The sequence below is a fragment of the Caretta caretta genome, chromosome 28 (genome assembly GCF_965140235.1).
Source record: "Caretta caretta isolate rCarCar2 chromosome 28, rCarCar1.hap1, whole genome shotgun sequence".
NCBI classification, from domain to species: Eukaryota; Metazoa; Chordata; order Testudines; family Cheloniidae; genus Caretta; species Caretta caretta.
This window is the reverse complement of record NC_134233.1, coordinates 6614355-6642110: the sequence shown is the minus strand read 5'-3', so window position 1 is coordinate 6642110 and position 27756 is coordinate 6614355. Positions and strand designations below refer to the sequence as shown.

General features: G+C 47.8%; 2 protein-coding genes and 1 long non-coding RNA gene across 4 annotated transcripts in view; 1 reads left to right on the top strand and 2 right to left on the bottom strand.

The window, feature by feature from the left end:
• Positions 1-27756, bottom strand: part of LOC125629204 (uncharacterized) — a 570105-nt gene that overhangs the window by 369144 nt on the left and 173205 nt on the right. The gene's annotated exons all lie outside the window — the stretch shown is intronic.
• Positions 894-21478, bottom strand: LOC125629195 (uncharacterized). Of its 2 annotated transcripts, none has more exons than XM_075124143.1 (4): positions 21361-21478; positions 11380-11495; positions 6033-11010; positions 894-1572 (listed from the first exon to the last, which is right to left on the bottom strand). In XM_075124143.1, exon 3 carries the CDS (start codon positions 10961-10963, stop codon positions 9887-9889), a length of 1077 nt encoding a protein of 358 aa, XP_074980244.1. In that variant the 5' UTR covers positions 10964-11010; positions 11380-11495; positions 21361-21478; the 3' UTR covers positions 894-1572; positions 6033-9886. The 2 variants fall into 2 exon arrangements, with proteins under 2 accessions (XP_074980244.1, XP_048690475.2); XM_048834518.2 differs by having other exon boundaries at positions 6033-10971.
• On the top strand, positions 21460-27477 carry LOC142070377 (uncharacterized). The gene is made up of 2 exons (XR_012666334.1): positions 21460-21692; positions 23327-27477. It is a non-coding gene; the product is annotated as an uncharacterized LOC142070377 (long non-coding RNA).

Here is a 27756-nt window from a genome sequence, read left to right as displayed (position 1 = left end):
AGGACACGAGAATGAGAGCTGCCCTGTCGTTGGGGAAGTGCGTGGCAATTGCACAGTGGAAGCTAGCTACTCCAGATTGCTACCAGTCAGTTGTTAACCAGTTCGAAGTAGGAAAGTCGACCGCTGGATGCGTGTTGACAGAAGTGTGCAGGGCATTAATTGCATCCTGCTCTGAAAGATGGTGATTCTGGGCAACGTGCATGACATTGTGGATGTCTTTGCACAAATGGGGTTCCCTAACTGTGGAGGGTGATAAATGGCACACATATTCCAATTCTGGCACCAGACCACCTAACTACCAAGTATATTAATCACAAGGGGTATTTATCTATGGTTCTCCAGGAACTTGTGGATCACTGTGGGCATTTCACAGCCATTAACGCAGGGAGACCCCGCCTACCCTTTAATGCTGTGGCTTATGAAGCCATACACGGGGCACCTTGACGGCAGCAAGGAGCGGTTCAACAGGCTCAGCAAGTGCAGAATGACTGTTGAGTTCGCTTTAGCCCAATTAAAGGCCCGCTAGCGCTGCCTATATGGAAGGCTGGACCTGGCCAATGACAATATTCCTATGCTTATTGCTGCATACTGTACTCTCCATAATATTTGTGAAGGGAAGGGTGAAGGCTTCACTCAGGGCTGGACCACTGAAGCTCAGTGCCTGGAGGCTGAAGATGAACAGCCAGAGATCAGCACTATTAGAGGGGAGCAGTGGATGCCTTGAGGCAGCAATTTGAAGCCGAAAGCCATGAATATTTGTTGCTATACACAGGAATGCAGTGCTTGTAATGCTAGGAGGTGATTGGTGCAGACAATGCACTATGAAGCTTTAAGAAAATTGCCTGTTGCTTTGCAGGGCTCTGTTTGCTTTCAATTAATGGAATGAAGATGGCTTTCAAACCAAAACTATTCTTTTATTAAAAAGCAACCACTGGAAGAGAGAGACAAACAAACAAAAACCACATCAACACTGTGGGGGATGGGGGAAGGGAGGGTCCCATGAGGAGGTGAGGTCCTAGGACAGTTAAAGATTTGTGTATGTCCAGGTATCACATGCAATCTTGCTCATTGGAGTACATTGCAGTGGGTACTGTACTTCAGCAATAATAAACTGCCGAGAGACAGGTGTTGAGTGGGTACTGGGAGTCCGCAGGGCTGGACTGTGACGGGGCAGGAGTGGAATGCAGCGGGTACAGACTGGAGCCAGGAGGTTGATAAGAGTGTGTTGACAGTGTCAGGGGGTGCATGGAAAAGAGTTTTGCAACAGTGGCTGCAAGGGAGGGCAGGCGCAGAGCTACTTGGATTGCAGCGCAAGTAGCACCTGGAGCATGTCCAAATGGCACTCCATAACGTTTAAGAACCACCCTGTGGCTTCGATCTGGTGCACCGCGTTCTCCTTTCAGTCCCCCTTCTCGCTGTTCTGCCACTCCTTCAATTCTTGTTTTTCGGCCGTGGAGTGCATCGTGACATCACACAGAAAGCTCTCTTAAGTTCTTCATGGCTGCTTTCTAATTCTGCACAGCCGTTCAGCTGCCGATAACAAAGAGGGAGGCTGGGCTCCTAAGGTCATATCTGTGAAGCCAAAATGCAACATTTTACAGAAGCAGTATTGTTTGCAACACAGACCACTGACGGAATGATTTAAAACACAGCCACTATGCACATACCTATCACTAACTGGCTGTCCGCAGACAAGCACACATGAACCACAAGACCCCCAAAATGGTAACAGCAGGGGCAGGGGAAATCACTGTTCCAGGACCATACTGTACACTGGGAACGTGGCTCTTGGGGAGAGACCGCACTGTAGGAGGGGCCTTATAATCATTCATGTGCTCATATTTTCCACAGGCTATTTTCATAATGGAAGATATCTTGCTGCTGAGGGTGAGCAGGGAATCAAGGGAGGGTCTTCTCCAAGACTGCAGCATCCGGCCTGGCCCTTATGCGGCTCGCTTGTGTGCAGCAATGGTCTCCGCCCCTCCCTCGGTGACGGCAGAGTGGCGCGGGAAAGTTACCCTTAATGGGGCAAGAAACAAAGCAGCTCTGCCAAAGAACCTGCAGCAGCAGATTGCCCAGTACATAAGAACATAAGAATAGCCATACTGGGGTCAGACCAAAGGTCCATCCAGCCCAGGATCCTGTCTACTGACAGTGGCCAATGCCAGGTGTCCCCGAGGGAGTGAACCTAACAGGTAATGATCTAGTGATCTCTCTCCTGCCATCCATCTCCACCCTCTGACAAAGAGAGGCTAGGGACACCATTTTTTACCCATCCTGGCTAATAGCCATTAATGGACTTAACCTCCATGAATTTATCCAGTTCTCTTTTAAACCCTGTTATAGTCCTAGCCTTCACAACCTCCTCAGGCAAGGAATTCCACAGGTTAACTGTGGACTGTCTGAAGAAGAACTTCCTTTTATTTGTTTTAAAGCTGCTGCCCATTAATTTCATTCGGTGGCCCCCAGTTCTTATATTATGGGAACAAGTAAATAACTTTTCCTTATTCACTTTCTCCACACCACTCATGATTTTATAGACCTCTATCATATCCTCCCCAGTCTCCTCTTTTCCAAGCTGAAAACTCCTAGCCTCTTTAATTTCTCCTCATATGGGACCTGTTCCAAACCCCTAATCATTTTAGTTGCCCTTCTCTGAACCTTTTCTAATGCCAGTATATCTTTTTTGAGATGAGGAGACCACATCTGTAAGCAGTATTCAAGATGCGGGCATACCATGGATTTATATAAGGGCAATAAGATATTCTCCTTCTTATTCTCGATCCCCTTTTTAATGATTCCTAACATCCTGTTCACTTTTTTGACTGCCGCTGCGCACTGCATGGACATCTTCAGAGAACTATCCACGATGACTCCAAGATCTCTTTCCTGACTAGTTGTAGCTAAATTAGCCGCCATCATACTGTATGTATAGTTGGGGGTATTTTTTCCAAAGTGCATTACTTTACATTTATCCACATTTGCCATTTTGTTGCCCAGTCACCTAGTTTTGTGAGATCTTTTTGAAGTTCTTCGCAGGCTGCTTTGGTCTTAACTATCCTGAGCAGTTTAGTATCATCTGCAAACTTTGCCACCTCACTGTTTACCCCTTTCTCCAGATCATTTATGAATAAGTTGAATAGGATTGGTCCTTGGACTGACCCTTAGGGAACACCACCAGTTACCCCTCTCCATTCTGAAAATTTACCATTTATTCCTATCCTTTGCTCCCTGTCTTTTAATCAGTTCTCAGTCCATGAAAGGATCTTCCCTCTTATCCCATGACAACTTAATTTACATAAGAACCTTTGGTGAGGGACCTTCTCAAAGGCTTTCTGGAAATCTAAATACACTATGTCCACTGGATCCCCCTTGTCCACATGTTTGTTGCTCCCTTCAAAGAACTCTAAGAGATTAGTAAGACATGATCTCCCTTTACAGAAACCATGTTGACTTTTGCCCAACAATTTATGTTCTTCTATGTGTCTGACAATTTTATTCTTTACTATTGTTTCAACTAATTTTCCTGGTACTGATGTTAGACTTACCGGTCTGTAATTTCCAGGAGCACCTCTAGAACCCCTTTTAAATATTGACATTACATTAGCTATCTTCCACTAATTGGGTACAGAAGCTGATTTAAAAGACAAGTTACAATTGTTAATAGTTTCGCAATTTCACAATTGAGTTCTTTCAGAACTCTTGGGTGAATATCATCTGGTCCCGGTGACTTGATACTGTTAAGTTGATCAATTAATTCCAAAACCTCCTCTAACGACACTTCAATCTGTGACAATGCCTCAGATTTGTCACCTACAAAGGACGGTTCAGGTTTGGGAATCTCCCTAAGATCCTCAGCCGTGAAGACTGAAGCAAAGAATTAATTTAGTTTCTCCGCCATGACTTTATCGTCTTTAAGTGCTCCTTTTGTACCTTGATCGTCCAAGGGCCCCACTGATTGTTTAGCAGGCTTCCTGCTTCTGATGTACTAAAAAAAAACATTTTGTTATTACCCTTTTGGCTTTTTTTATTACATTTTTACACTTAGAATCATAGAACATCAGGGCTGGAAGGGATCTCAGGAGGTCATCTAGTCCAACCCCCTGCTCAAAGCAGGACCGATCCCCAATTAAATCATCCCAGCCAGGGCTTTGTCAAGCCTGACCTTAAAAACCTCTAAGGAAGGAGATTCCACCACCTCCCTAGGTAATGCATTCCAGTGTTTCACCACCCTCCTAGTGAAAAAGTTTTTCCTAATATCCAACCTAAATCTCCCCCACTGCAACTTGAGACCATTACTCCTTGTCCTGTCATCTGCTACCACTGAGAATAGTCTAGATCCATCCTCTTTGGAACCACCTTTCAGGTAGTTGAAAGCAGCTATCAAATCTCCCCTCATTCTCCTCTTCTGTAGACTAAACAATCCTAATTCCCTCAGCCTCTCCTCATAAGTCATGTGTTCCAGTCCCCTAATAATTTTTGTTGCCCTCTGCTGGACTCTCTCCAATTTTTCCACATCCTTCTTGTAGTGTGGGACCCAAAACTGGACACAGTACTCCAGATGAGGCCTCACCAATGTCGAATAGAGGGGAACAATCACGTCCCTCAATCTGCTGGCAATGCCCCTACTTATACATCCCACTTAATTTGGCAGTGTTTATGCTCCTTTTTATTTACATCACTAGGATTTGACTTCCACTTTTTAAAAGATGGCTTTTTATCTCTCACTGTTTCTTTTACATGATTGTTAAGCCAAGGTGGCTCTTTTTAAATTCTTTTACTGTGTTTTTTAATTGAGGATATACATTTAAGTTGGGCCTCTATTATGGTGTCTTTGAAAAGTGTCCATGCAGCTTGCAGGGATTTCACTCTAGTCACTGTGCCTTTTAATTTCTGTTTAACTAACCTCCTCATTTTTGCATAGTTCCCCTTTCTGAAATTAAATGCCACAGTGTTGGGCTGCTGAGGTGTTCTTCCCACCACAGGAATGTTAAATGTTATTATATTATGGTCACTATTTCCAAGCGGTCCTGTTATAGTTACCTCTTGGACCACATCCTGCACTCCACTCAGGACTAAATTGAGAGTTGCCTCTCCCCTTGTGGGTTCCTGTACCAGCTGGTTCAAGAAGCAGTCATTTAAAGTATCAAGAAATTTTGTCTCTGCGTTTTGTCCTGAGGTGACATGTACCCAGTCAATATGGGATAATTGAAATCCCCCACTATTATTGAGTTCTTTATTTTGGTAGCCTCTCTAATCACCCTTAGCATTTCATAATCACCATCACTGTCCTGGTCAGGTGGTCGATAATAGATCCCTTCTGTTATATTCTTATTAGAGCATGGAATTACTATCCATAGAGATTCCATGGAACATGTGGATTCATTTAAAGATTTTTACTTTATTTGATTCTACATTTTCTTTCACATATAGTGCCACTCCCCCCCCTCCCCCCCATGACCTGTTCTGTCCTTCCGATATATTTTGTACCCTGGAATGATTATGTCCTATTGATTGTCCTCACTCTTCCAGGTTTCTGTGATGCCTATTATATCAATATCCTCCTTTAACACGAGGCACTCTAGTTCACTCATCTTATTATTTAGACTTCTAGCATTTGTATACAAGCACTTTAAAGACTTGTCACTGTTTATTTGTCTGCCCTTTATTGATGTGTCAGATTCTTTTCTATAAGAATGTTTCTAGTCTGATCTGGCCCATACTTTATCCTCTTCCATCCTCTCCTCCTGACTAAAACCTAGAAAATCTCTATCACTAGACTCTCCTCTAAGAGAAGTCTCTGTCCGATCCGAGTGCTCCTCTGCAGCAATCGGCTTTCCCCTATCTCTTAGAGTTTCATGGAGATATCTGGGGCAGATTCCTGTGAAGCGAGAGAGTCAATCAACACCCTATTCCACTGCTCAGATTAGGCATGTGGTGGTATGCACATCATACAGACACAAGCCTGCTTTCTGCAACCCTCCTGCCCCCAACAACTCACTTCAGTGATTCCCAAAATCAAAGCCACTTACCAGAGGCCTCCTCTCCTGTTTGTACTTCACCAAGCTCTGACAGCTGTGACTTGCTAGCCTCCTCTGGGGTCGAGAAGTAGTCCTGACTGCATGCATCTCTGACCTCCGAGTCATCCTCTGCCTCAGGGTCCCCCTCCCCCTCCACATCCTCATCCAAGATTTCCTCCTCCTGGCTCGGTCCACTCTCTATTAGCATGTGGGCCACCGAAGTATCCACAGTGGCCTTCGCAGTGGAGGAGGGGTCACCACCGCATATCGCATCCAGCTCTTTGTAGAACTGGGAGCTTTTGGGCACAGCACCGGGGGAGGGGGTTGTCTCCTGTGCTTTGTGGTAGGCGTTCCACAGCTCCTTCACTTTGACCCTGCAATGCAGTGTGTCCCAGTCATGGCCCCTTTCTCTCGTGCATCATGAAATCTGTCTGTTATCATAATTCCTACGGCTGCAGCACAGCTGGGACTGGACAGCCTCCACTCCCCAAACGGTGATGAGGTTCAGCAGCTCGGCGTTGCTCCAAGTGGAGGATCACCTGGTGCACGGAGCAGGCATGGTCACCTGGAAAGATGCGCTGAGACCACTGCATGAGTCACTGAGCAAACAGGAAGGGGACTTTCAAAATTCCCAAGGAATTTAAGGGGGGGGGGGGTTTCACGGTTGGTCACTGAGGGCAGGGCAGTAGAGTTCAAACAAATGACCAGAGAGGCGAGAACAGGGATTGTGGGACACCTCCTGGAGGCCAATTGCAGCACTGCAATCCACCAGGGTGTCTACAATGGCCCCGCGGCGGTGTAGCCCTGGTGCAGACAGCTCTACGCCGCTCGTCGGGGTGGCTTTTTTTATAGTGCTGCAACTGCACACTTTCTGAGCACTAAGTGGCTTGGCAGTTTGTAGAACTCCGAAGTTACACTGCAGAAAGCTCCTTTCCTGTGCAGAAACTTGCCAGCGTAGACAAGGCCATAGAGGACTTACTTAACATAAGAACGCAAGACTGGTCATACTGGGTCAGACCAATGGTCCATGGAGCCTAGTGTGCTGCTGGAGAGTGACCAGTGACAGATGCATCAGAGGGATTGAACAGAACAGGTTTGTTGACCTGCAAGGTGAGGGTCTTTCACCCTTATCTTTATTGTTGTTGACTCCTACTTATCCTATTTTACCACACCTCCCCCGAGGTCCCTGGGCAAATCAGGTGTGAACCATTCCTTTGATACAGATGTGTCCCAATCCAGCTGAATTGAGGCAGACTTTGGTCCAATGTCAGTTTGGAAAAGGTCCACTTAACGCAGTAGGTTTCTCAAAGTATCTGTTGCTGTGAACCGCATGTAGTGTGGATGTGTGAACCCCAAAGATATTAAACATGAAAGCAACACAAGGCCAGTTCTGAGGAGGTTTCCAGAGCCAGGCCTGAGAGTTAAAGCGTTGTGCTCTAAAGGAAAAGGGGCCTGGTTGCTAAAACAAAAAAATTAAATTAAAAACCAACCAAAAACAAAAAACCAGGAAAGCTACCATCACCATTTTAGATTTTGACATCTCCTGCCTGATGTGACATCTTTGCTTTGCAAACAAGAGACCTGGGGAAGTCTGTGGCTGTTACCCTCTCACTGGATAAAAGGTTCACATCTTGTCTCAAGTAATTTCCTCTTTTAATGGAAGATTTATTTTAAAATTTATTAAAATAAATTCCATTTTAAATAGAATTAATTACAGTCTATCCTGGGTCTCTATTCTCATAAATACTATTTCACTCACATATTCCCCCACTCTAATTCCTTTGGAGTGAGGCTTTAATTCCAGGATTAGCTACCATTTCCTATATAGTAGGAGGGGGCAGGGTGAGAACTAGAAGAAAAGCTGAATTATACTGTAACACAAAGTTATCACATAATCAGCCTCTTACATTACACTAATTAACTTCATGTTTAATTTGTCACTGGTAACAACTTATTCAAAGATTACAAAATATAAACCTATAGGGCAGTTTTCTCTTAATTCCCATTTCCACCCAGTGAGCTTTGTGTGAAGTCACATTCTACAATAATCTAGGAGCCTTCCATTTTTGTGAGTTCATGCCTCCCCGGGTCTCACACTATTTGGGAAGGTTGCATCATGAGAAAAACCACCTGTGCTCTATTTTCACACTTTCTAATCTTTCACAGTAGCAGGAAGTGAAATGATACAAATGCACTAGATTAAGAGCAAAACTAAGAGACCAAACCCCAGAGTCAGGACTCAGCATTCATGTAGCCTGCAGTCTGAACTTGGAATCTGATACACTCCCCCATTGGCTACCATCATTTGCCCAGCATGGAAATGCTTCTTGTCCAACAAGGCAGTCAGATTGGGACCCAAAGGCATGGAACGGCTCTGAAGGAATCAGCTGTTTCTCTCTGTGCTTCGCGAACCTTTGGATCCAAATGGTAAAAGACAGCTGTTCCCAATTTAATCATGGCATCCTTTAGGACCATGATCAATAGTACTTAACTAGGGAGCAGCGTTCTAAAACTAGTTTACCTGGGCCACAGGTCACCATAGCTTCCATTTCTGGGGTGAAAATCAACCATGCGTACCTGCAATTTCTACCTGAGTTCTTGTCAAATCATTGACCTTACTTGGAGTAATTTTACACTTCTCTGTTGTAGAATTCTTCACCAACCACACAACATATCAGTAGTGATAGTGAGGTATAACTCCCCCAAATATGCCCTTTTATTTCTTTAATCTGGTGGCACAGATTTAAATTAGGGATTAAATTCAGGTGCGTCTTAGAATCCCTGTAAAACACCAAAAGTCAGGAATCTATTAAAAACAGGTATCTTTCTGCAGCTCTATCACATTCAACATGGATTTCATTTTCTACACATTTGCAGCATCTCCCAGGGGTGAGCTGAACAGAAACATTACTTCCATTTTTCCCCCATCTCTATCTAGCTAGGGATTGCATTTCCCAAATAATAGGCAACATGCACCTGATTAGGAAGGAGCTATCTTCAGGAGCCATCTCCTGCAGGGCCTGGGCCACAACTGCTTTGGGAGCCAAATGCATGGGTATTTTGCTTAGTCCCAAGTCATTTACTAGGGAATCCTCCTCCCAGCCCTTTAGAAAAAATATTGACCTAACCAATTGAACAACAGGGGGATTGGTATTGTGAATAAGGGAATCCCTCTGACTTACCCTATCTTCTTCTGTTGTTACAGAGGGGAAATTACATTTTTCCCTATCCCTGCCCTGTTCCTGCTCTTTGTTATAGTTAAAATATATTTTAAGTGAGGAAAATGGTGGTAAAAATATCTGCTCTCCAGCACAACCTGAAGCAACATCAGAGCAACTGGGAATGAAAGAATTTGTTCCTGAAGGGAGAACTTGATGACTAACAATTGCTTTGAAATGGGGGAACAGTATAAGTGGGATGCTCAGGGTTTGTTTAGACTCGGAAAAGTGATGGAGTTTAGGTCAGGTCAAGGGGAAAGCTAATGCCAACCACTGCACCTGGGCTGTATCTGCTCTACAACTATAATTGTCTTTTTACACCAAGATCACTAACTTGAGCAGCCAACACCATGTACAGTCCTAGTGGATGTAGGGCACAGGTAATTTTTGCCTCAGTGTAGCTTGTTGGGCTCCAAACTCTCTCTCCCACCTGGAGCTGACGAACATTCCTGGCTGGAGACACACTCCTATGACTCAAAAGGAAAGGAGTTGATAGAAAAGATCACAAAGAAGGGTGAGCTGCAAAAGGCAGAAGCAGGCAACTCCTCTGGGGGAGCTGAGAGACCACAGTGAAGATGGTGCAAAGATCACTAAGTGCGAATTAGCAAATGTGATTTCAAAAAAAAAAAAAAAAATCTTTGGCCAGCCCTAGTCCAGGCATTTATTACAGTTCTCTCTCATATGGATTTTCTGATGTCTAATAAGGTTTGAGCTGTGATTGAAGCTTTTCCCACATTCAGAGCATGTGTAGGGCATCTCTCCTGTGTGGATTCTCCGATGCGTGATAAGGTGTGAGCTCCGACTGAAGCATTTCCCACACTCAGAGCACACGTAGGGGGTCTCTCCTGTGTGGATTCTACGATGTCTGATAAGGTGAGAGTGCTGATTGAAGCTTTTCCCGCACTCAGAGCATGTGTAGGGCGTCTCTCCCGTGTGGATTCTACAATGTGTGATAAGGTTTGAGCTCCGATTGAAGCTTTTCCCACATTCAGAGCACGTGTAGGGCATCTCTCCTGTGTGGATTCGCTGATGTATGATAAGGTTTGAGCTATAACTGAAGCTTTTCCCGCACTCAGAGCACGTGAAAGGTGTCTCTCCCGTGTGGATTTTCTGATGTCTATTAAGGTTTGAGCTCTGATTGAAGGTTTTCCCGCACTCAGAGCACGTATAGGGCGTCTCTCCTGTGTGGATTCGCTGATGTGAGACGAGGGTTGAACTGTCAGTGAACCGTTTCCCACACTCAGAGCATCCATAAGGTTTCTCACCGGTGTGGATTCTCTGATGTTTGATAAGGTTTGAGCTCCAACTGAAGTGTTTCCCACACTCAGTACATATGTAGGGCGTTTCTCCTGTGTGGATTCTACAGTGTGTGATAAGGGCAGAGCTCCGACTGAAGCTTTTCCCACATTCAGAGCACATGTAGGGTCTCTCTCCTCTGTGGATTCTCTGATGTGTGAAAAGGTCTGAGCTCCCATTGAAGATTTTCCCACACGCATGGCATGTGTAGCGTGTCTCTTCCAAGTTGATGCTCTCGCGTGTAATAAGGTCTGAGAGGCTACTCAAGTTTTCCTCTGGCCTCTGCTGCATCTCACAGGCTTTTGCTTTTTCTGGGCGTGCACAACTCCCGGAAACATTCCCTTTGGGTCTTCCTGATAACGTCCCACGTGGTTCTAGTGGCTCAGCATCTTCCTGCTGGGGTTTCTCCTCCTCGTTCTCACTCACCATCCCACCACCTGATGGGAGACAGAGAGAATCCAGACATAGGTCACTCCCTGCGCCAGAGAGAAAGGAAATCTCAGAGACAGGAATGGTAGAAGGGATGAACAAACCAAAACGTGTGCGGGAGAGATCAAACCTATCAGGGGAGGATTTTTCCCAAACCCTTCCCCAGAGGAGAGAGGAAGGGATCAGTTTTGCTCCGCATCTCACCAGAACACTCAGGGGAAAGTGAGATCGGGGAGGGACCTACTGCCAGTTGTCAGTCAGAATAGGTGGGAAGCCATGAGTGACTTCTGCCATTATGATTCCACACCTGCTGGGAACAATCCTGAACTTGGAGAGCTCACAAGGTCTTTGTAGGGCATCCCAAATATTTCCTGCATTCCCAAACAGTTTTTGAATTGGTTTAACCAATTCCCTACCTGTGCAGGCAGCTCTTGAGAGCACTTCTTTTTCAGAGCCCTGGAGGTCTGGGACCCACGGCTCTCCCCCTCGTTCCAGCTGCGAGTTCACATCAGGTTTGGAAACTGGAAAAACCCTACTCAAGGCAAAGAAAACAAGGGAGGTCAGTCGAAAGTGTTGGATACTTGTCACAAGGAATATTTCATGGTTTTAACCCCAGCTTATTTTTAAATAGTAACATCCCAACGCCTGCTTCCTTGGCTCACAGTGGCAGGAAAGTTGTTATTATAAATCATATTCATTATCTTAGTACCTAACTAACTAGGGGGTCCCCACTGTGCTGAGCAGAGTACAAACACAGAATAGAAGATGGCCTGTGCCCTGAAGAATTTACAATCTAAATAGACAAGACAGACACAGAATGGGGGGAAGGGGTAGAACCCACTATTAGAATATAGATATTCAAAACTGCCTGTAAAGCCTATACTTTAAGAACTTAACTGTATTTTTATCACTCAGCTAGTTACAGGGGTATAAAAACAAAGAATCAAAATCACAGTCCGCCTGTGTATGGGCCTTCTCACTAGGATGGTCTGAGGCCTTGTTCTTAGGCTAAGGCCTTTGGCTAAGCCGCAGGGGCAGCCATAAGCCGGGAAGCGTACGGTCACATTGTCACATCCAAAACCAGTCACACTGAAATAAGGTGGTATTGGGCTGTTAGGAAGACGATCCTGTCCTAATAGTGCCCATCACCACTAGTTAAAAAAACAGATATTAAGATAAAGAAAACTTAATTTGATAGCATCCTAGCTAGCAAGAAATCACTTATCAATGGTTGTGAAACCCTCATTTCTCTACTGTTTTATCTTTATGGCCCCCACTTTTCTATTGTTAATCTGTCTGGTTCTCTAATTGTTTCTGTCTGCTGTACAATTAATTATGGTAGGGGTAAGTTAATTAGGGTAGTGGGATATAATTGGTTAGTGAATTATGTTACAATAGGTTAGGATTGGTTAGTTAAATTTCAGTAAAATGACTGGTTAAGGTATAGCTGAGAACATTACTATATAAACTGGTGTTAAATGGGGGGGAAGGGAAATTGGAATCATGTTTGTTAAGGGGGGGAGAAAACGGGAACAGAGACGCAGGCAAGGCTCTGCCATGTCAGAGCTGGGAACGGGACACTGGGAAACAGACTCTATGGGCGTATAGAGATACGCCTGACTGGTGTGAAGGGCTTTGGAATATGCTTGATTGGAAACGATCCCCAATAAACATTGCATTATCTCACCAGGTTGCAGCCAGACACATTTCTTGGATCAGCACCTACACCAGGAAGGCTTCTGATGATGGCTGCACCTTAGTGGAACGAGCCATCATGATAGTCATCAGGGGCACTTTCGCCAGTTCATAAGATAGTGGATGCAGGCCATGATCAAAGACAAGATTCTCTGGGCAGACACTGGGCAACCCTCAATCCTGTCTGCGACAGCAATGAACAACTGCATTGACTTTCAGAACAGCTTTGTTCTATCTATATAGAAGGCCAGCGCCCATCTGACGTCCAGGGTATGCAGCCTGCATTCCTCATCCATCGCATGAGGCTTTGAACAAAAAGCCAGTAAGTATATGTCTTGACCAGTATGAAACTGGGAGACAAGCTTGGGTAGAAAAGACGGGTGGAGACGCAGCTGAACCTTGTCCTTATAGAAGACCATATAAGGCAGCTCCAATGTGAGCGTCTTGATGTCAGACAGACACTCTACGGGCCAAAGTTATAGCGACCAAGGAGATCTTCAAGGAGAGAAGCAGGAGGGAGCAGGAAGCAAAGGGTTCAAAGCGGGGACCCATGAGCCTTGACAGCACAAGATTCAGGTCCCAAGGGGAGACCAGGTCACAGACATGAGGGTAGAGGCGCTCCAGACCTTTCAAGAACTGCACGCTGTCATGGAATGGGCGAAGACCATCCTTTTTTTTTTTTTTTTTTTTTTTTAAAAAGGGTTGGAAAAGACTTCAGGAGGTCATCTAGTCCAACACCAACTAAGTCATCCCAGCCAGGGCTTTGTCAAGCCAGGCCTTAAAAACCTTTAAGGATGGAGATTCCACCACCTGCCAAGGTAACCCATTCCAGTGCTTCACCACCCTTTTAGTGAAATAGTGTTTCCAAATATCCAACCTAGACCTCCCTCACTGCAACTAGAGACCATTACTCCTCGTTCTGTCATCACTAGGAACAGCTGAGCTCCATCCTCTTTGGAACCCCCCTCCAGGTAGTTGAAGGCTGCTATCAAATCCCCCCTCACTCTGTCTTCTGCAGACTAAACAATCCCAGTTCCCTCAGCCTCTCCTTGTAAGTCATGTGCCCCAGCCCCCCAATCTTTCTCGTTGCCCTCCGCTGGACTCTCTCCAATTTGTCCACAACCTTTCTGTAGTTGGGGGGTGGGGGTGGGGGCAAAACTGGATGCAATACTCCAGATGTGGCCTCACCAGTGCCGAACAGAGGGGAATAATTACTTCCCTCAATCTGCTGGCAATACTCCTACTAATGCAGCCCAATATGCCATTAGCCTTCTTGGCAACAAGGGCACACTTCTGACTCTTATTCAGCTTCTCAGCCACTCTAATCCCCAGGTCCTACCTTGAAACAGAGGGTGGAATGACGAAATGCCCACCAGATGTATCCTGAAGAAAGATAGCGACAGGCCCTGGGTCTTAAGGTGCAGCAAAGGTCCAGGATGTGCTGCAGCAGGGCCTCTTCAGCACAAATGTGTCAATCAGAGGCCCAACACATGAACCGCTTTCACTGTGGCTACCTACGTGGCAAAGTGGAGGGTTTCCTGCTGGACACCCTCGGAGCACTGACATTTGTCCCTACTTAGCCACGCAGAAGCCAAGCTGTCAGGTGAAGCATCACCAGGTACAGATACAGCAGATTGGTGTGGTTCTGGGACTACAGATCCAGCAAAAAAGAGGCAGTTGCAGCAGGGTGGCCACTGAAAGACTCAACAGCATGCCAAACCAGTGTTGACGAGGCCATGCGGGGAGTATGAGGATGACATTTGCTTTGTCTTGCCTCATCTTTAGCAGGACCTTGTGGATTTAAGGCACCAGCGTGAAGGCATACATCAGCGCTCCTGACCACTGAATCAAGAAGGCGACTCACAGGGAACTTTTGTCCCTTCCCTGCTGGGAACAGAACACACGGCACTTTCTGTTCTTCCTGAATGCAAACAGGTCCACCTGTGGGGGATTAGGTTGTTCACCTCCAGATAGATTGACCATTCGTGGTGAGACGAGAAGGTCCTGCTGAGGTGATCTGCCAGGTCGTTCTTGGTTCCAGGCAGGTGGGTGGCTACCAGATGAATGGCATGCTGCACACAAAAGTCCCAGAGGTTGAACACCTCCCAACAAAGGGCCGAAGACCTGGCACCACCCTGCTTGTTGATGTAATACATTGCGGTGGTATTGTCCATCAGGACCTGCACGTCTGAGACCAGGGTGAGCGACAGGGATGGGATCATCAAGGGAACTCCTTGCAGAACCGACTTCGTATCCACCCACCAGTCCAGGGATGAGAGGTCATGGCTCGGCACCGTGACCACTCGATTCAGGGCGTGCCTGCTGGGGTTATAGACCAAGGCCAGCCATGCTTACAGAGGCTGCAGATGCAGTCGAGCATGGCTGACCATGTACATGTACGCGGCCATGTGGCCCATCAGTCGCAGGCATGTGTGGGCTGTGATGAGCAGGTGGCTCTTTACGTGGGAAATCAGGTCCAACATGGCCCAAAAATGCACCTCTGGAAAGCAGGCCCTAGCTTGTGAGTCGTCAAGAACCGCTCCAATAACTTCTATGCATTGGACTGGCATCAACGTGAACTTTTCTGTGTTTATTAGCAGACCCAGGTCACTGTAGGTGGAGCATACCAGATCGAGGCTCCTTCGCACCTGCCCCAGAGACCTGTCCTTGATGAGCTAGTCGTCGAGATACAGGAAGATCTGGACTCCTCGAACTGTCAGGTAAGCTGCCACTGGCGTCACGCATTTTGTGAACACTCTGGGAGCCAAGGACAGGACAAAGGGCAGCGCTGTGAACTGGAAGTGGCACCCGGCCACCATGAAACACAGGAAACACCTGTGTCCCAGGAATATGTAGACATCAAAGTAAGCATCCTTTAAGTCGAGAGTTGCATACCAGTCTCCTGGATCCAGGGAAGGGATGATGGAGGCCAGAGAGACCATGTGAAACTTCAACTTCTTGAAAAACTTGTTGAGGCGAGTCAGGTCTAGGATGGGTCTTGGGCCCCCTTTGACCTTCAGGATTAGGAAGTAGCGGGAGTAGAATCCTCTTCCTTACATTTCCCAGGGAACTTCCTCCACAGCCCCCAAGTCCAAGCTTTTCAACCTCCTGAATGAGGAGTTTCTAGTGAGAAGGGTCCCTGAAAAGGGACAGGGACGTGGGAGGGAGGGGCAGCCAAAAATTGCAGGGTATAGCCCTGAGCCATTACGTTCAGGACCCAGCAGTCCAAGGTAACCTGCAACCAGGCCTAACGGTAGGGAGAGAGGCGGTTGAGGAAAAGGCAGGAAGGATCCAGGTGGCTGACTGGGGTGTTGCTCTCAGGCGCACCCTCAAAATGAGCATTTTTGGCCCCCCTAGATGTTTGGCAGGAGCAGGTTGCACAAGCAAGGCCTTCAACAACTAAAACTAGCATCCCTTCGTATTGCAGAGCCCTGATGGGGCTGCCAGAGTCTTGGCGGCTGGGGCAGCCGGAAGTACTTTCTAGCAGACTGTGGCGTATGCATGCCCAACGAGGAAAGGGTAGCTCTAGTGTCCTTCAACCCATGCAGCCTGATGTCCATCTGCTAGGAGAAAAGACCAACCCTGTCGAAGGGGTGGGTCTTGAATTGAAGCCTGCATCTCCTGGGAGAAGCCCGCTGTTTGGAGCCAGGAGCTGCATAACAACCACTGATGCGACCACTCGAGCTGCTGAGTCCACCGCATCCCATGCCATCTACAGGGAGCATCTGGCCACCGCGGTACCCTCCTCCACCAGGGTGCCAAACTCTTGGGCTACACTTTGTGGGAAAGATTTCTGGAACTTTTTGAGACCATCCCAGAGGTTAACGTTATATCTGCCCAACAGGGCCTGATGGTTTGCCACCCAATATTGTAGCTGGTGGTAGAATAAACTTTTCTCCCAAATAAGTCGAGCCTTTCGGCCTCTTTGTTCTGGGGAGTCAAGGAGGTGTGACCTTGTTTGTCCTTCTTGTTGGTCACAGACACAACCCGTGCCCACCCTTTTGCCTCCATCCCCATGGCAGTCGACACCCCGGGACCTCCCCCAGCCCAGACAAAGCGGTCGCAGGACCTTCGAGGGCTAGCCCACTGGATAACTTTAGTGAGCATCAAGCCCTACTTCAGCACGTGGCCGAGACCTTGGGGCTGGAAGTGCAGGAGATGGCAGAGCAGGAGGGGACACCCTCTTCAATGTCTTCTTGACCTCTACGCCCACCCTGCCCATGCACGAAGGGGTTCTCAAGATAGCCAAGATCCTATGACATCTTCATCATGAGAAGTGTTCCTTCTCAGGAGGAAGCTGCGTTGTTGTTTCATTCGGGCAACTAGGCCTTGCATTTCTTTGTTGCACTGTTTGCATTTTGCACCCATGCCTGTCTTACCCACAGACAGAGGAACTTCATTAAAATATTCCCAAACTGGGTCTCCTTTACGGCCTGCTGCCATTATAAGGTTTTCCCTTCTAGTGAGAGAATGGTATGGTCGATCTCAAATCAATGAAGGCTACAGTCAGAAAGACCTCAAGACTTCTGGAATATGCTGCTCAAACAGTTTCACTTTTGTTTCTGCCGCCTGTCCCTCCCTTCTCACATTTATCTTCAGACGACTTCCCCTTGTCCAGATCAATTCCGCCTCCAACAATCTTCTATTCATTGAACTTTTTGAAACTTTGCACTTTTAGAGAGAGGTAACGGATTGACTCTGTGTACACAAATTTGCAGAGGTACAATAAGGTTGAGGTCTGTTATTTCTCACCTCTATATATTATTTATTTTAAAACATTTTTGCTGTTAACAAGCATGTTATCTCTGGAGACACAAATCCAGAGTTTGAGAATTGCAAAACTAACCATCTCTGATGGCATCTTCTAAACTGAGCACCGAGCCCTATTGGGTAGATAGAAAGATTAACCTCAATAACCGATACAGAAGCCCCTGGAACCCCATAAGATTGGGTCCCTAATCCATAAACTATTGGAACTCATTTACAAAACTTTTCTTAAACTTTACATGAATATATTGTTTCATACTATAGAATTAAAATTTATAATCCCTATTCCATGACAAGATATCTTTGAGCTATAATTTATCTATTTTAGATGGTTTTTTCCTCAAAAAGCATTTTATCAAAAAAAATCTGATTTAAATAAAAAAATCCAATATTTAAAAAAAATTATTGATTTTTATCCACCCTGCAAAGTACTACATTTTAGGGAAGGAAAATCCAAAACACAACTACAAACGGGGGACTAACTGGCTAGGGGGCAGTACTACTCAAAAGGATCTTGGGGTTATAGTAGATCACAAATTGAATCTGAGCCAGCCTTGTGACTCAGTTGTGACGAAGGCTAGTTCAGTACTGGAATAGGTTACCAAGGGAGGTTGTGGAATCACCATCATTGGAGGTTTTTAAGGACAGGTTGGACAAACACCTCAGTGTTGGGGGCTGGACTAGATGACCTCTCATGGGTCATTCCAGCTCTACAGTTCTATGTTTCTATTCTGAGGAAATGTTTGGTCATTTTATTACACCATGGAGACCGTTCATCATGGGGGTTTGGAATACTGCCGGTGAACATGGTGAGGGGAAATTGAGGGGCTAATACAGTAGCATGGAGGTTCTCAGCCACTCTGGGTACAGCCTGGGCAGCAAGGAGATCGGCACAACTGAGCCCTCATCCTGTGCCCCCTGAGGAAAAGAAAAGGGTCCAGCCAACTGTCCTGTGAGCAGCTGGGAGACACTCTGGCTTTGATGTGTATTAAATATGGGGCAAGTCACTTTCATCAGCAAAAATTTTAATGAAGATAAAGGGGGAAAGAAATGAGTCTCAAATGAGAGGAGAAAGTTGACCCTTTAACTCCCTGCAACCGGCAGGATGGAGAATGACTAAGGCAACAAATTTCCTCCAAAGCAGGAGAACTTGCTGCAACTAAACATGGGAACGTCTCCAAACGCAAGATGCCTTTTAACAGATATTTGATAATTACATGGAAAAAGACAAAAATCTGGCAGCTGATATCCATGTTAAGTCATTAAAAAGAAAAGGCTAGAAATCTGGAGAATTTTTGATCGATTTTCACAAACTAGAAAGGAAAGCAGAAAAACGTGAGGGATTTTATATCAATCGTCAATAGTAGGTAAAGAGGTAAAATGAGAGTGAATTTCATATTGTTATTTGACAATTGAGAGAAAATAGGAAATATCTGCAAAACTTTTCTAAATATATTCAAAAATTGGAGAAAACATCAAAATCTGAGGATATTTTATGTTACTATTTTATTAGTAGTAAGACATGGAAAAAATCTCAGGGAATATTAAATTAGAAATAGATAGCTAGAGAGAAAGGACAACAATTTTTTAGGCCACTCTCCTAAAGAAGAGATCTGTGTGTAGCTCAAAGATTTGTCTCTCTCACCAAGTGAAGTGGGTCCAATAAAAGATATTACCTCACCCACCTTGTCTTTCTAAATGCAAAACAATGCACATCGGAGAGAAAAAACTGCAGCTACTTATACACTTTGTGGGGTAAATTAACTATCATTTTTCAAATGTTTCAAACTATCATTTATCAAATGTAGCCCCTAGATCCAGCTTTAGCATTTATTTTATGCAGCAGTAATGCCAGGAACCTACAGGCCTGTATCCTGTACGATATTGGTTTGAACGGTTAGCATAAGGCTTGAGGCCTATGAACTTTGACACAGACAAATGTCCTAACAGTCACCCCTAAGATTTGGAGAACTGGAAACAGAGTATCTAAGCGGGAATTTCGTCCGTAAAGACATCAGCCAACCAGAGGAACATGAGCTAACACCGGCTTTTCGACAGAACAGCCGCAGATGTCTGACCACAGGAGCAACGAATTGACACATTTGACCCCAAGATGAGATCATTAATACACTAACCTATAGGAGAAGGACACCCCAACATTAGTAGGAGAGAAACCCCTATGAACATGCATTACACCTAGTGGCATCAGCAGAACATATTATCAGCTACATAACTCAAGAAAGGGATCTGCATGTTGCGGTAGACAGATCAATGAAAAGCTCCACTCAATGCACAGCTGCCAGCAAAAAAGCTAACACGTGCAGATTCATAAGGAATGGGATGGAGAATAACACGGAACATCTGTATATAAATCAAGGGGGCAGCCTCCAATATCCTGCGACCACCATGGCTACTACAGCACTGCACACAGGATATTTTAGATCTATCTTGGAGAACTGGGGAAGAAATAGGTCTAAAAAGAAATATTTGATAATGAGATAAAAGCACCCAGATCTGAAGAGATTTTCTGTTAAGTGAGAGTAGTTGGACACTTTGATGGGATTGTATATGGAAGTTCATTAAACAGACAGTAATAATTCCCCCCCCACACACACACACCATTCACATGGGCAGCAGGGAGCCCTTTGGGGAGGTACTTTAAGAGGGTAGGTGAGGGGAGTATGGAGCAGGAAAACTCCCTGGCAGCGGGGAGGAGGCAGCAGCAGGGGCAGGCAGGTGACTGGCGGCTGGGGGGGGGAGCTGTGTTGGGCAGTTGGGGGCAGCAGTAGCCAGGACTGCGTAACCTTGGGCTGGACAGTCTCCAGTGGGTTTTCTTCCCTCCTTGCTTTGGTGCTGGCACAGAATGGCCACCCCATCCCGCCCCAGAGGCAGCTGGGTCTCAGGGCTCGGCAAGCTGCACCCATTAAGCCCCTTCTCATTTGGGGAATGATTCAGGACAATTTCCCACAGAAATAAAATTCGCTGCAGGTCACACTTCCCAGATCTGAGGCTGTCACATGAGCACTGGGGAATGAGAGAGAAAACGGGGCAAGCTCTGAAAGGCAGACGGGAGGGAGGGGCAGGAACTGCTCCCTCCGCACCGACCCGTCACAGCCCCGTGCTGCTTGGGCCCCGCAGGAGACGGCCTCTCTCGGACTCGGCCCGGGGCCGTGGCAGCAGGGGGGACCCCGCGAGGGGAGCCGGGCTGTCTGAGGCGAGGGGAGCAAAGCCGAGCCGGCCCCGGGGCGCGGCGGGAAGCCGGGGCGGCCGGGGGGCCGGGCTCCCGGCACCGGGGGCTCTCCGCCGGGGGGCGCGCCCACCTGGGGGCACGCGGCGGGGTCCTCCCGGGGCCAGCGGCTCCTCCAGCCCCCGGCCTGGGGTACACCAGGCTCCGGGGGAAGCACCAGCGCGGCCCCGGCCCGGGCTCGCTCGCAGGGCTCCGCGGCCGGGGACGGGCGGGTCGCGCTCCGGGGCCGCTCCCCGGCCAGGCGCGGAGCCACGCGGGGGGCGCAAGTGACCGCGACCCGCTGCCCGACCCCCGGGACGCGCCCCTCGGGCAGGAGACCCCCGGCCCCAGGGCCAGCCGCTGGGCGGGTCTCCCCGGCCGCCGGGCCGGTCGCCGCCTCGGGGGCCCCGGCGCTGGCCAAGGGGGGCGGGGCCGGTCCTAGGGGCGCTGCCCGGGCCCCGGGGCTGAGGCTCCGGCCGCCCAGCGAGCAGCCCCGGCCCGCGCTCCCCGGCTCCCCCCGCAGCGCAGCGCAGCGCAGCGGCCGGGCCCAGGGGCGGGAGAGGTCGCCTGAGAGGCGGGAGGGCGCCGGGGGGCTCCGGGCGCGGCGGGTCTGAGAGGCGGCGGGTGGGGGAGGGGCGTGGGTCGGGGGCGTCTGCGCGGGGATGAGAGACTCGGGGAGAGTCAGGCTGACCCCGGGGCCCTCCCTTACCTGGGCTGGAGAGGGAGGAAGCGCCCCCCGGGGCAGGCTGGGAGATGTAGTTCCTGACTCTCCCAGGAGCGGAAGTGACGTTAGGAGGGGGCCGAGTAGTGGAAGGGCTGCGGGTTGCTGCGGCTCTCTCTAGCTCGTGCGGCGCCGTCGGAGCGTTTTGTGTGTGTCCCGGCTCTGGGCATGCGCAAATCGTGCGGGGGAGAGTCGGGCATGCGCAGAGGCAGAGATCGCTCGCGGCTGCGCCGAAGGCTCTGTGCCGGGGAGACCTTCATTCAGGGCCCCCAGGCCCGGCCCGGGCCCTGCCCGCCCCGCTGCGGAGCTGCAGCCCCCAGGTACCGGAGCGAGCCCCGGGGGCGGGGCCGGGGGCCGGTGTAGCGCAGTAAACTGCCCCCCATAGGCGTGTGCGACTTACGGTGTCCTGAGCATGCTCAGTCCTTGTGCTGAAGCCACTGCCCTTCCCCCTGCCCTTAAGGGGCCAAGGGGCGAATGGGAGCAGGGGGGTGCCCAGGGTCTGAGCAGGGGCCGGAAATTGACTGGTCGGGGGGTCAAGCAGCTGGAGGCAGGGTTAGGAGAGGGGCTAAAGGCAAAATCAGGGCTGGTGGGGAGGAGCAGGAGAGAAGCTCGGGGTGAGGCGCTGACAGAGGGCAAAACCTGGCACAGGGGGTTACAGTTACCCCAGTGGGACTGAGACCCCAGGGTTTGCAATGGGGGGGGGGGGGGGCAGAGGGGCTTTTTTATTTCCCCTCCCACAGACACTACCTAGTTGGCAGCCGGTATCAAGTGGAGTGCCCCAAGGGTCGGCACTGGGGCCGGTTTTGTTCAATATCTTCATAAATGGTCTGGAGGATGGTGTGGATTGCACTCTCAGCAAGTTTGTAGATGACACTAAACTGGGAGGAGTGGTAGATACGCTGGAGGGCAGGGATAGGATACAGAGGGACCTAGACAAATTAGAGGATTGGGCCAAAAGAAATCTGATGAGGTTCAACAAGGACAAGTGCAGGGTCCTGAATTTAGGGTGGAAGAATCCCATGCACCGCTACAAACTAGGGACTGAGTGGCTCGGCAGCAGTTCTGCGGAAAAGGACCTAGGGGTGACAGTGGATGAGAAGCTGGAGATGAGTCAACAGTGTGCCCTTGTTGCCAAGAAGACTAATGGCATTTTGATCTGTATAAGTAGGAACATTGCCAGCAGATCGAGGGACGTGATCATTCCCCCCTATTCGGTATTGGTGAGGCGTCATCTGGAGTACTGTCTCCAGTTTTGGGCCCCACACTACAAGAAGGATGTGGAAAAATTGGAAAACATCCAGCTGAGGGCAACAAAAATTATTAGGGGGCTGGAGCACATGACTTACAAGGACAGGCTGAGGGAACTGGGCTTATTTAGTCTGCAGAAGAGAAGAGTGAGGGGGGATTTGATAGCTGCTTTCAACTACCTGAAAGGGGGTTCCAAAGAGGATGGGTCTAGGCTATTCTTAGTGGTGGCAGGTGACAGAACAAGGAGCAATGGTCTCAAGTTGCAGTGGGGGAGGTTTAGGTTAGACATTAGGAAAAACTTTTTCACTAGGAGGGTGGTGAAGCACTGGAATGCGTTACCTGGGGAGATGGTGGAATCTCCTTCCTTAGAAGTTTTTAAGGTCAGGCTTGACAAAGCCCTGGCTGGGATGATTTACTTGGGGATTGGTCCTGCTTTGAGCAGGGGGTTGGACTAGATGACCTCCTGAGGTACCTTCCAACCCTGATCTTCTATGATTCTATGATATGTGTTAGTTTCCTTTGAAATCCCAGTTGAGACCAAGTGAGCCTTACAGTTTACCCCAATATAGATTCATTCCACTTCTGATAGTTCATTTATCTCTGGGTCTTCTGCCATAAATGTTGGTAGAAAAGGTCTCCTAGGAGGGCAGGTTTGCAATTACAGCCTGTACTTTTTTTCACACTTTGTAATCTTCCAAAATTGCAGGAGGTGGAGGAGAAGAGGTCAAAATGGATAAGACATAGGAGCAAAATTAAGAGACAAAAGCATAGAATCAGGACACAAGATTTGTAAATGTTGCAGTCTGAATTCTGTGCCTGACCCATTCATTCCTTCATTGGTTACCATCCCTTCCACAGCACAAAAGTCCTTGTTGTCCGACCAGGCAGCCAGACTGGGATCCATGGGGAAGGAACGTCCTCTGAAGGCATCAACCATTTCTCACTTTGCCTCATGGAACTTTGGATCTCAATGGTAGAGGACAATTGTTCCCAATCTAACCCTGGCGTCCTTTGGGGATGTAATCAGTGCCACTGTACTAGGCAGTTTTCAGAGTAGCAGCCGTGGTGTTCCAAAAACAGTTTGACCTGGGTCATAGTGCACCCCAGCTTCTTCTCTGTGGTGAAAATGAACAAGTGCGTGCCTGTTATTTCTACCTGAGTTCTTGCAAATCCTTTGCCTTGGTCAGGGTAAATTTACACTTCTCCGTGGTAGAATCCTTTACCAGACCACCCAAAATCTGGGTAATTGTAGTGAAGAATGGCCTCTCAAACATGCCCAGTTTATTTCTTCAAGATGATGTCATTGATCTAAATTAGGAACCAGATTACAGCCCTGTATCCGAGTCTCACTGAGTTACCAGAGATGGGGTTTCTATGAGAAAAAAGTTATTTTTCTGCAGCTGTCTCACATTCAACACTGATTTCGTTTTATACACAATTGCAGCAACTAGAAAGGGTGAGTTCAGCAAAGCACCACTTCTCTTTCCTCCACATCTGCGTAGTTTGGGACAACATTTCCTAATTCACCAGGTTAGCCAGGCGAGATCTTCAGGAGTAACCTCCAGTAGGGCCTGGGACACAACCAGTTTGAGAACCAAATACAAGGGGATTTTGCACCCTTCCATGCCTCTTACTTTGGAATTCTCTCCATGGATCGTCTGAGACAATATTGACCTGAACAATTGAACACCACTGTGATCATCTGAACTTGCTTCAGTTAGTTGCACAGTTTGGAGTCTGCTGGAGATCACAATGTCAGAGCAGAGATTTAACCACGCTACTATTCCTTTGTTAGCATGTCCAATAACTTGGAGTATTCTCTCTTGTTGACTGAACTGCACTTGGACTTTCTCCATGTCATCATGGCAGGGTGGGAAAATAGCAAAAGGAAAAAGAAAAAAAATAGAGTCTATTTTACCATTTGGCTCAAATTCCCCAGGAAATCTGTTGCATTCTGTCAAACAAAACTAATGTCCATTTATGTAACAAAACGGCCTTCAGGAGAGAGAGAAAAAACCACCTCTCACCGAGGGGTAAGAACCTTTTGGTTTCACAGAAAGTTAAATTCCAGAGCAGGATACACCTGATGACTCAGAATCAGGACAACAGATTCTCCCATCATCTTCTCCTCTCATCCTTTGAAACCTGCTTCACTCCACGCTATCTGACAGTTACTGAGTCATGTGATTTAGGAAGTTTTAGCATCATCATAATGTGAAAAAACAACCAGCCTTCCCATCCAAAAACAATCCCAACTCAAAAGGAAAAAGACAGGAGGTGGCTTTGCCTATAGATGAAATATGGGGTTTAAACAAAGAATGATCACATGGTTTTAGATCCAATTAAACATTCTCCTTCTAGGTCTGTAACTCACCTCCAAACCTAATGAGTCTGATGTAGGATCAAAGAAATCAAACCATGATTCCCAAGCATGGAGAGCTCAGAACACTGTGTCTTGGGAAACTATGGGAAGTGGAGGGATAGAATGTGAAGAAGATAAACTCTGCACAGCTGAGACAGAAGGAAACACTGCTGGGATGATGGGAAAGGGGGGAATCCCTCCCACACACCCAATTGTCTTTGAGTGTCAAAGAATCTGCTATAATCAAATATATTGTAAGTGAGAAAATGGCGCAAAAAATAGCTGATATTCAGCACAATCCATGGCAATGCAAATGGGGAGGGATAGCTCAGAGGTTTGAGCATTGGCCTGTTAAACCCAGGGTTGTGAGTTCAGTCCCTGAGGGGGCCGTTTAGGGATCTGGGGCAAAAATTGGGGATTGGTCCTGCTTTGAGCAGGGAGTTGGACTAGATGACCTCCTGAGGTCCCTTCCAACCCTGATAATCTATGAATGTGAGAACAAATGGGAATGAGGGAATCAGTGCCCAAAGGTGACTTGGTGATTCTAACAATCACTTTGCAGTGGAAGCAACAGTAGAAATGAGACGCTCCGGGGTTGTTTAGACAAGGAAAACTGATGGAGCACTGGTGAGATTCTGAGTAAACCTACTAGACCCTCCCCGCCCCCCCCCCCCCCCGCCACTATACACATGCTATGTCTCTTCTGCAGGAATAGTTGTGGTTTTACATCAAGCTAGCTAAGGCCATGGGAAATCCGAGTGGAGATAAGGGCGAAGTAATTTTATCTCAATGGAGCTAGTTTAGGTCACCCCTGTCCCCTGGAGCTAATGACATTCCTGATAGGAGGGACAGATGCTCCCACAACATGCAGAATAAAGTTGTTGATAGAATGGAGCAGAGGATTAATCCCAAAGAATGGTGAGCTACAAAAGAGAAAAACGGGCAACCTACCTAGGGGACCCGAGAGACCACGTGATGCAAATAGTTCAAAGAGCTTTTAAGAGGGAATTAGCAAAAACTAGTAAAGAAAAAAAAACCCTGTTGTCAGCCCTTGATGAAGTTCTTGTGCCCCAGGCAGGCTTTTGGGGAGTGTGTGTGTGTGAGGGCCATGTAGCCAAGGGAGGGATCACTGAATGGGGGGGGGGGTATATATGAGTAGGTGGAACTTGCTAGGCATTTAATGTCCTATCCAGGCATAGCCAGGGCCCTCATCTGGCTCACCCTGGTAAGGGCCAGCTGAGGTTGTGGATCTTGTTTGAAGGGATCTAAAGGTAAAGCTCCTCCCCTTAGTGGAATGAAAATTCAGGCCCCAACTCTGAGCTTCACCCAAGCTTCCCAGAAACTGGCTACACACAAGCGCCTGCTGTCTGGGAAAGGCATGGAGTACCCCCAGGCACTGCAGATACATGCTCCTTCAACACCACTCCAGTACCACAGCTCTCACATGCCTCCCGCTACAGGAACTAGCCCCAACAGCTGCAGCAGTAACCAGAATGGGGGCGGTCTGAGCCTGGGCCTACAATCTGCTCCCTCCAAGAAAAGCAGGCCCTGGGTGAGCAGCAAACACCGAAGGTGGATTTCTTTCCGGCTCTGGGTAGAGCACGCTTTGCACTGCTGCAGGAGAGAGCACTCAAGGAGCAAAAGTGCCAAACGCTCCACACATCATGCCTCAGAAAGGAAACCCAAGTCAGCAAATTCACTTAAAGATGGAGGCAGAGAGACACGGCTCCCGCTTCCATGCACAGTGTCTGCCGTTATCTAAGAGACACAACAACCCCCCAGTGCTTTTCATAAGAGCACAAGATCTTTTGCCTCCAGGTTGCAAGGCCAGTGGGCAAGTTGCCCCTCGTGGAGCCAGGAGTCCCCAGACCTGCTGGGTAAAAAACAAGCCACCAGAAAGTGGTCCATAGTCTCAAGTGGCGCCATAGCCTGACACAGCGCCCCTGGGCAGCCTTTGCTTTGCACATGCCAGCCATGCACATTTGCAAATACTTTAAAGCTCCTGTCAGTAAGTTCTGGGGACAGTTGCTCACCTTCAGAGGAAGCTCCCTAAAATCAGCCTGTTTCACCCAGTGGTACATTGACCTTCATTCGGACAAAGCCAAAGGGGGACCTCACTGTGGCTGCCACTGCTGTGAGGGCAGCCACTGTTGTGGCTGAAGCCATCCTGCAAGCACCTTCCACTAAGGTCCCTGTGTGGTTACGAGAAACCTGGAGGAATTCATACCAAAACCTGAACATGAAACTCAACTGCTCCCAGGTGCCCCAGTGAAACCCTTTCCCTGCTGTGACATTGCATTCCATATGATTTTATGAAAATATGCTAATGAGTGTGAATATTATGTAATTGGAATATGCTTCCTGCAAAGGGTCTCTTGTAAGGTATCATTACAAAGCTTATAATCTACTGTGTGTTTTCATCCTATCTGTATGAATGTATCATTCTTGTATCTGAAACTAGAAATATGAAATATAACTCTGAGGTCCTGTTGTAATTATGCAAAGTGTGGGCCATTAATGGTGGTTTGGAATCTTGATGGCTCCCATTAACCAGGACAATTGATTGTAGATGGCTCTGTCTACTTGCAAGCCTTCCTGTGAGTCAGGCCTGGAAGAATGAAGGCTTGGGGTCTCACAGGACATATGACCATGTCACCTGGTACAGGAATCCCTCTTAAACCTGGGGCTTTTCCCCAGGAGAGAGACAAAAGATTCCTGCCTTGTGCCAAAGCTATATAAGGGGGTGGATCAGAACAAAGATGGCTGCAGTCATG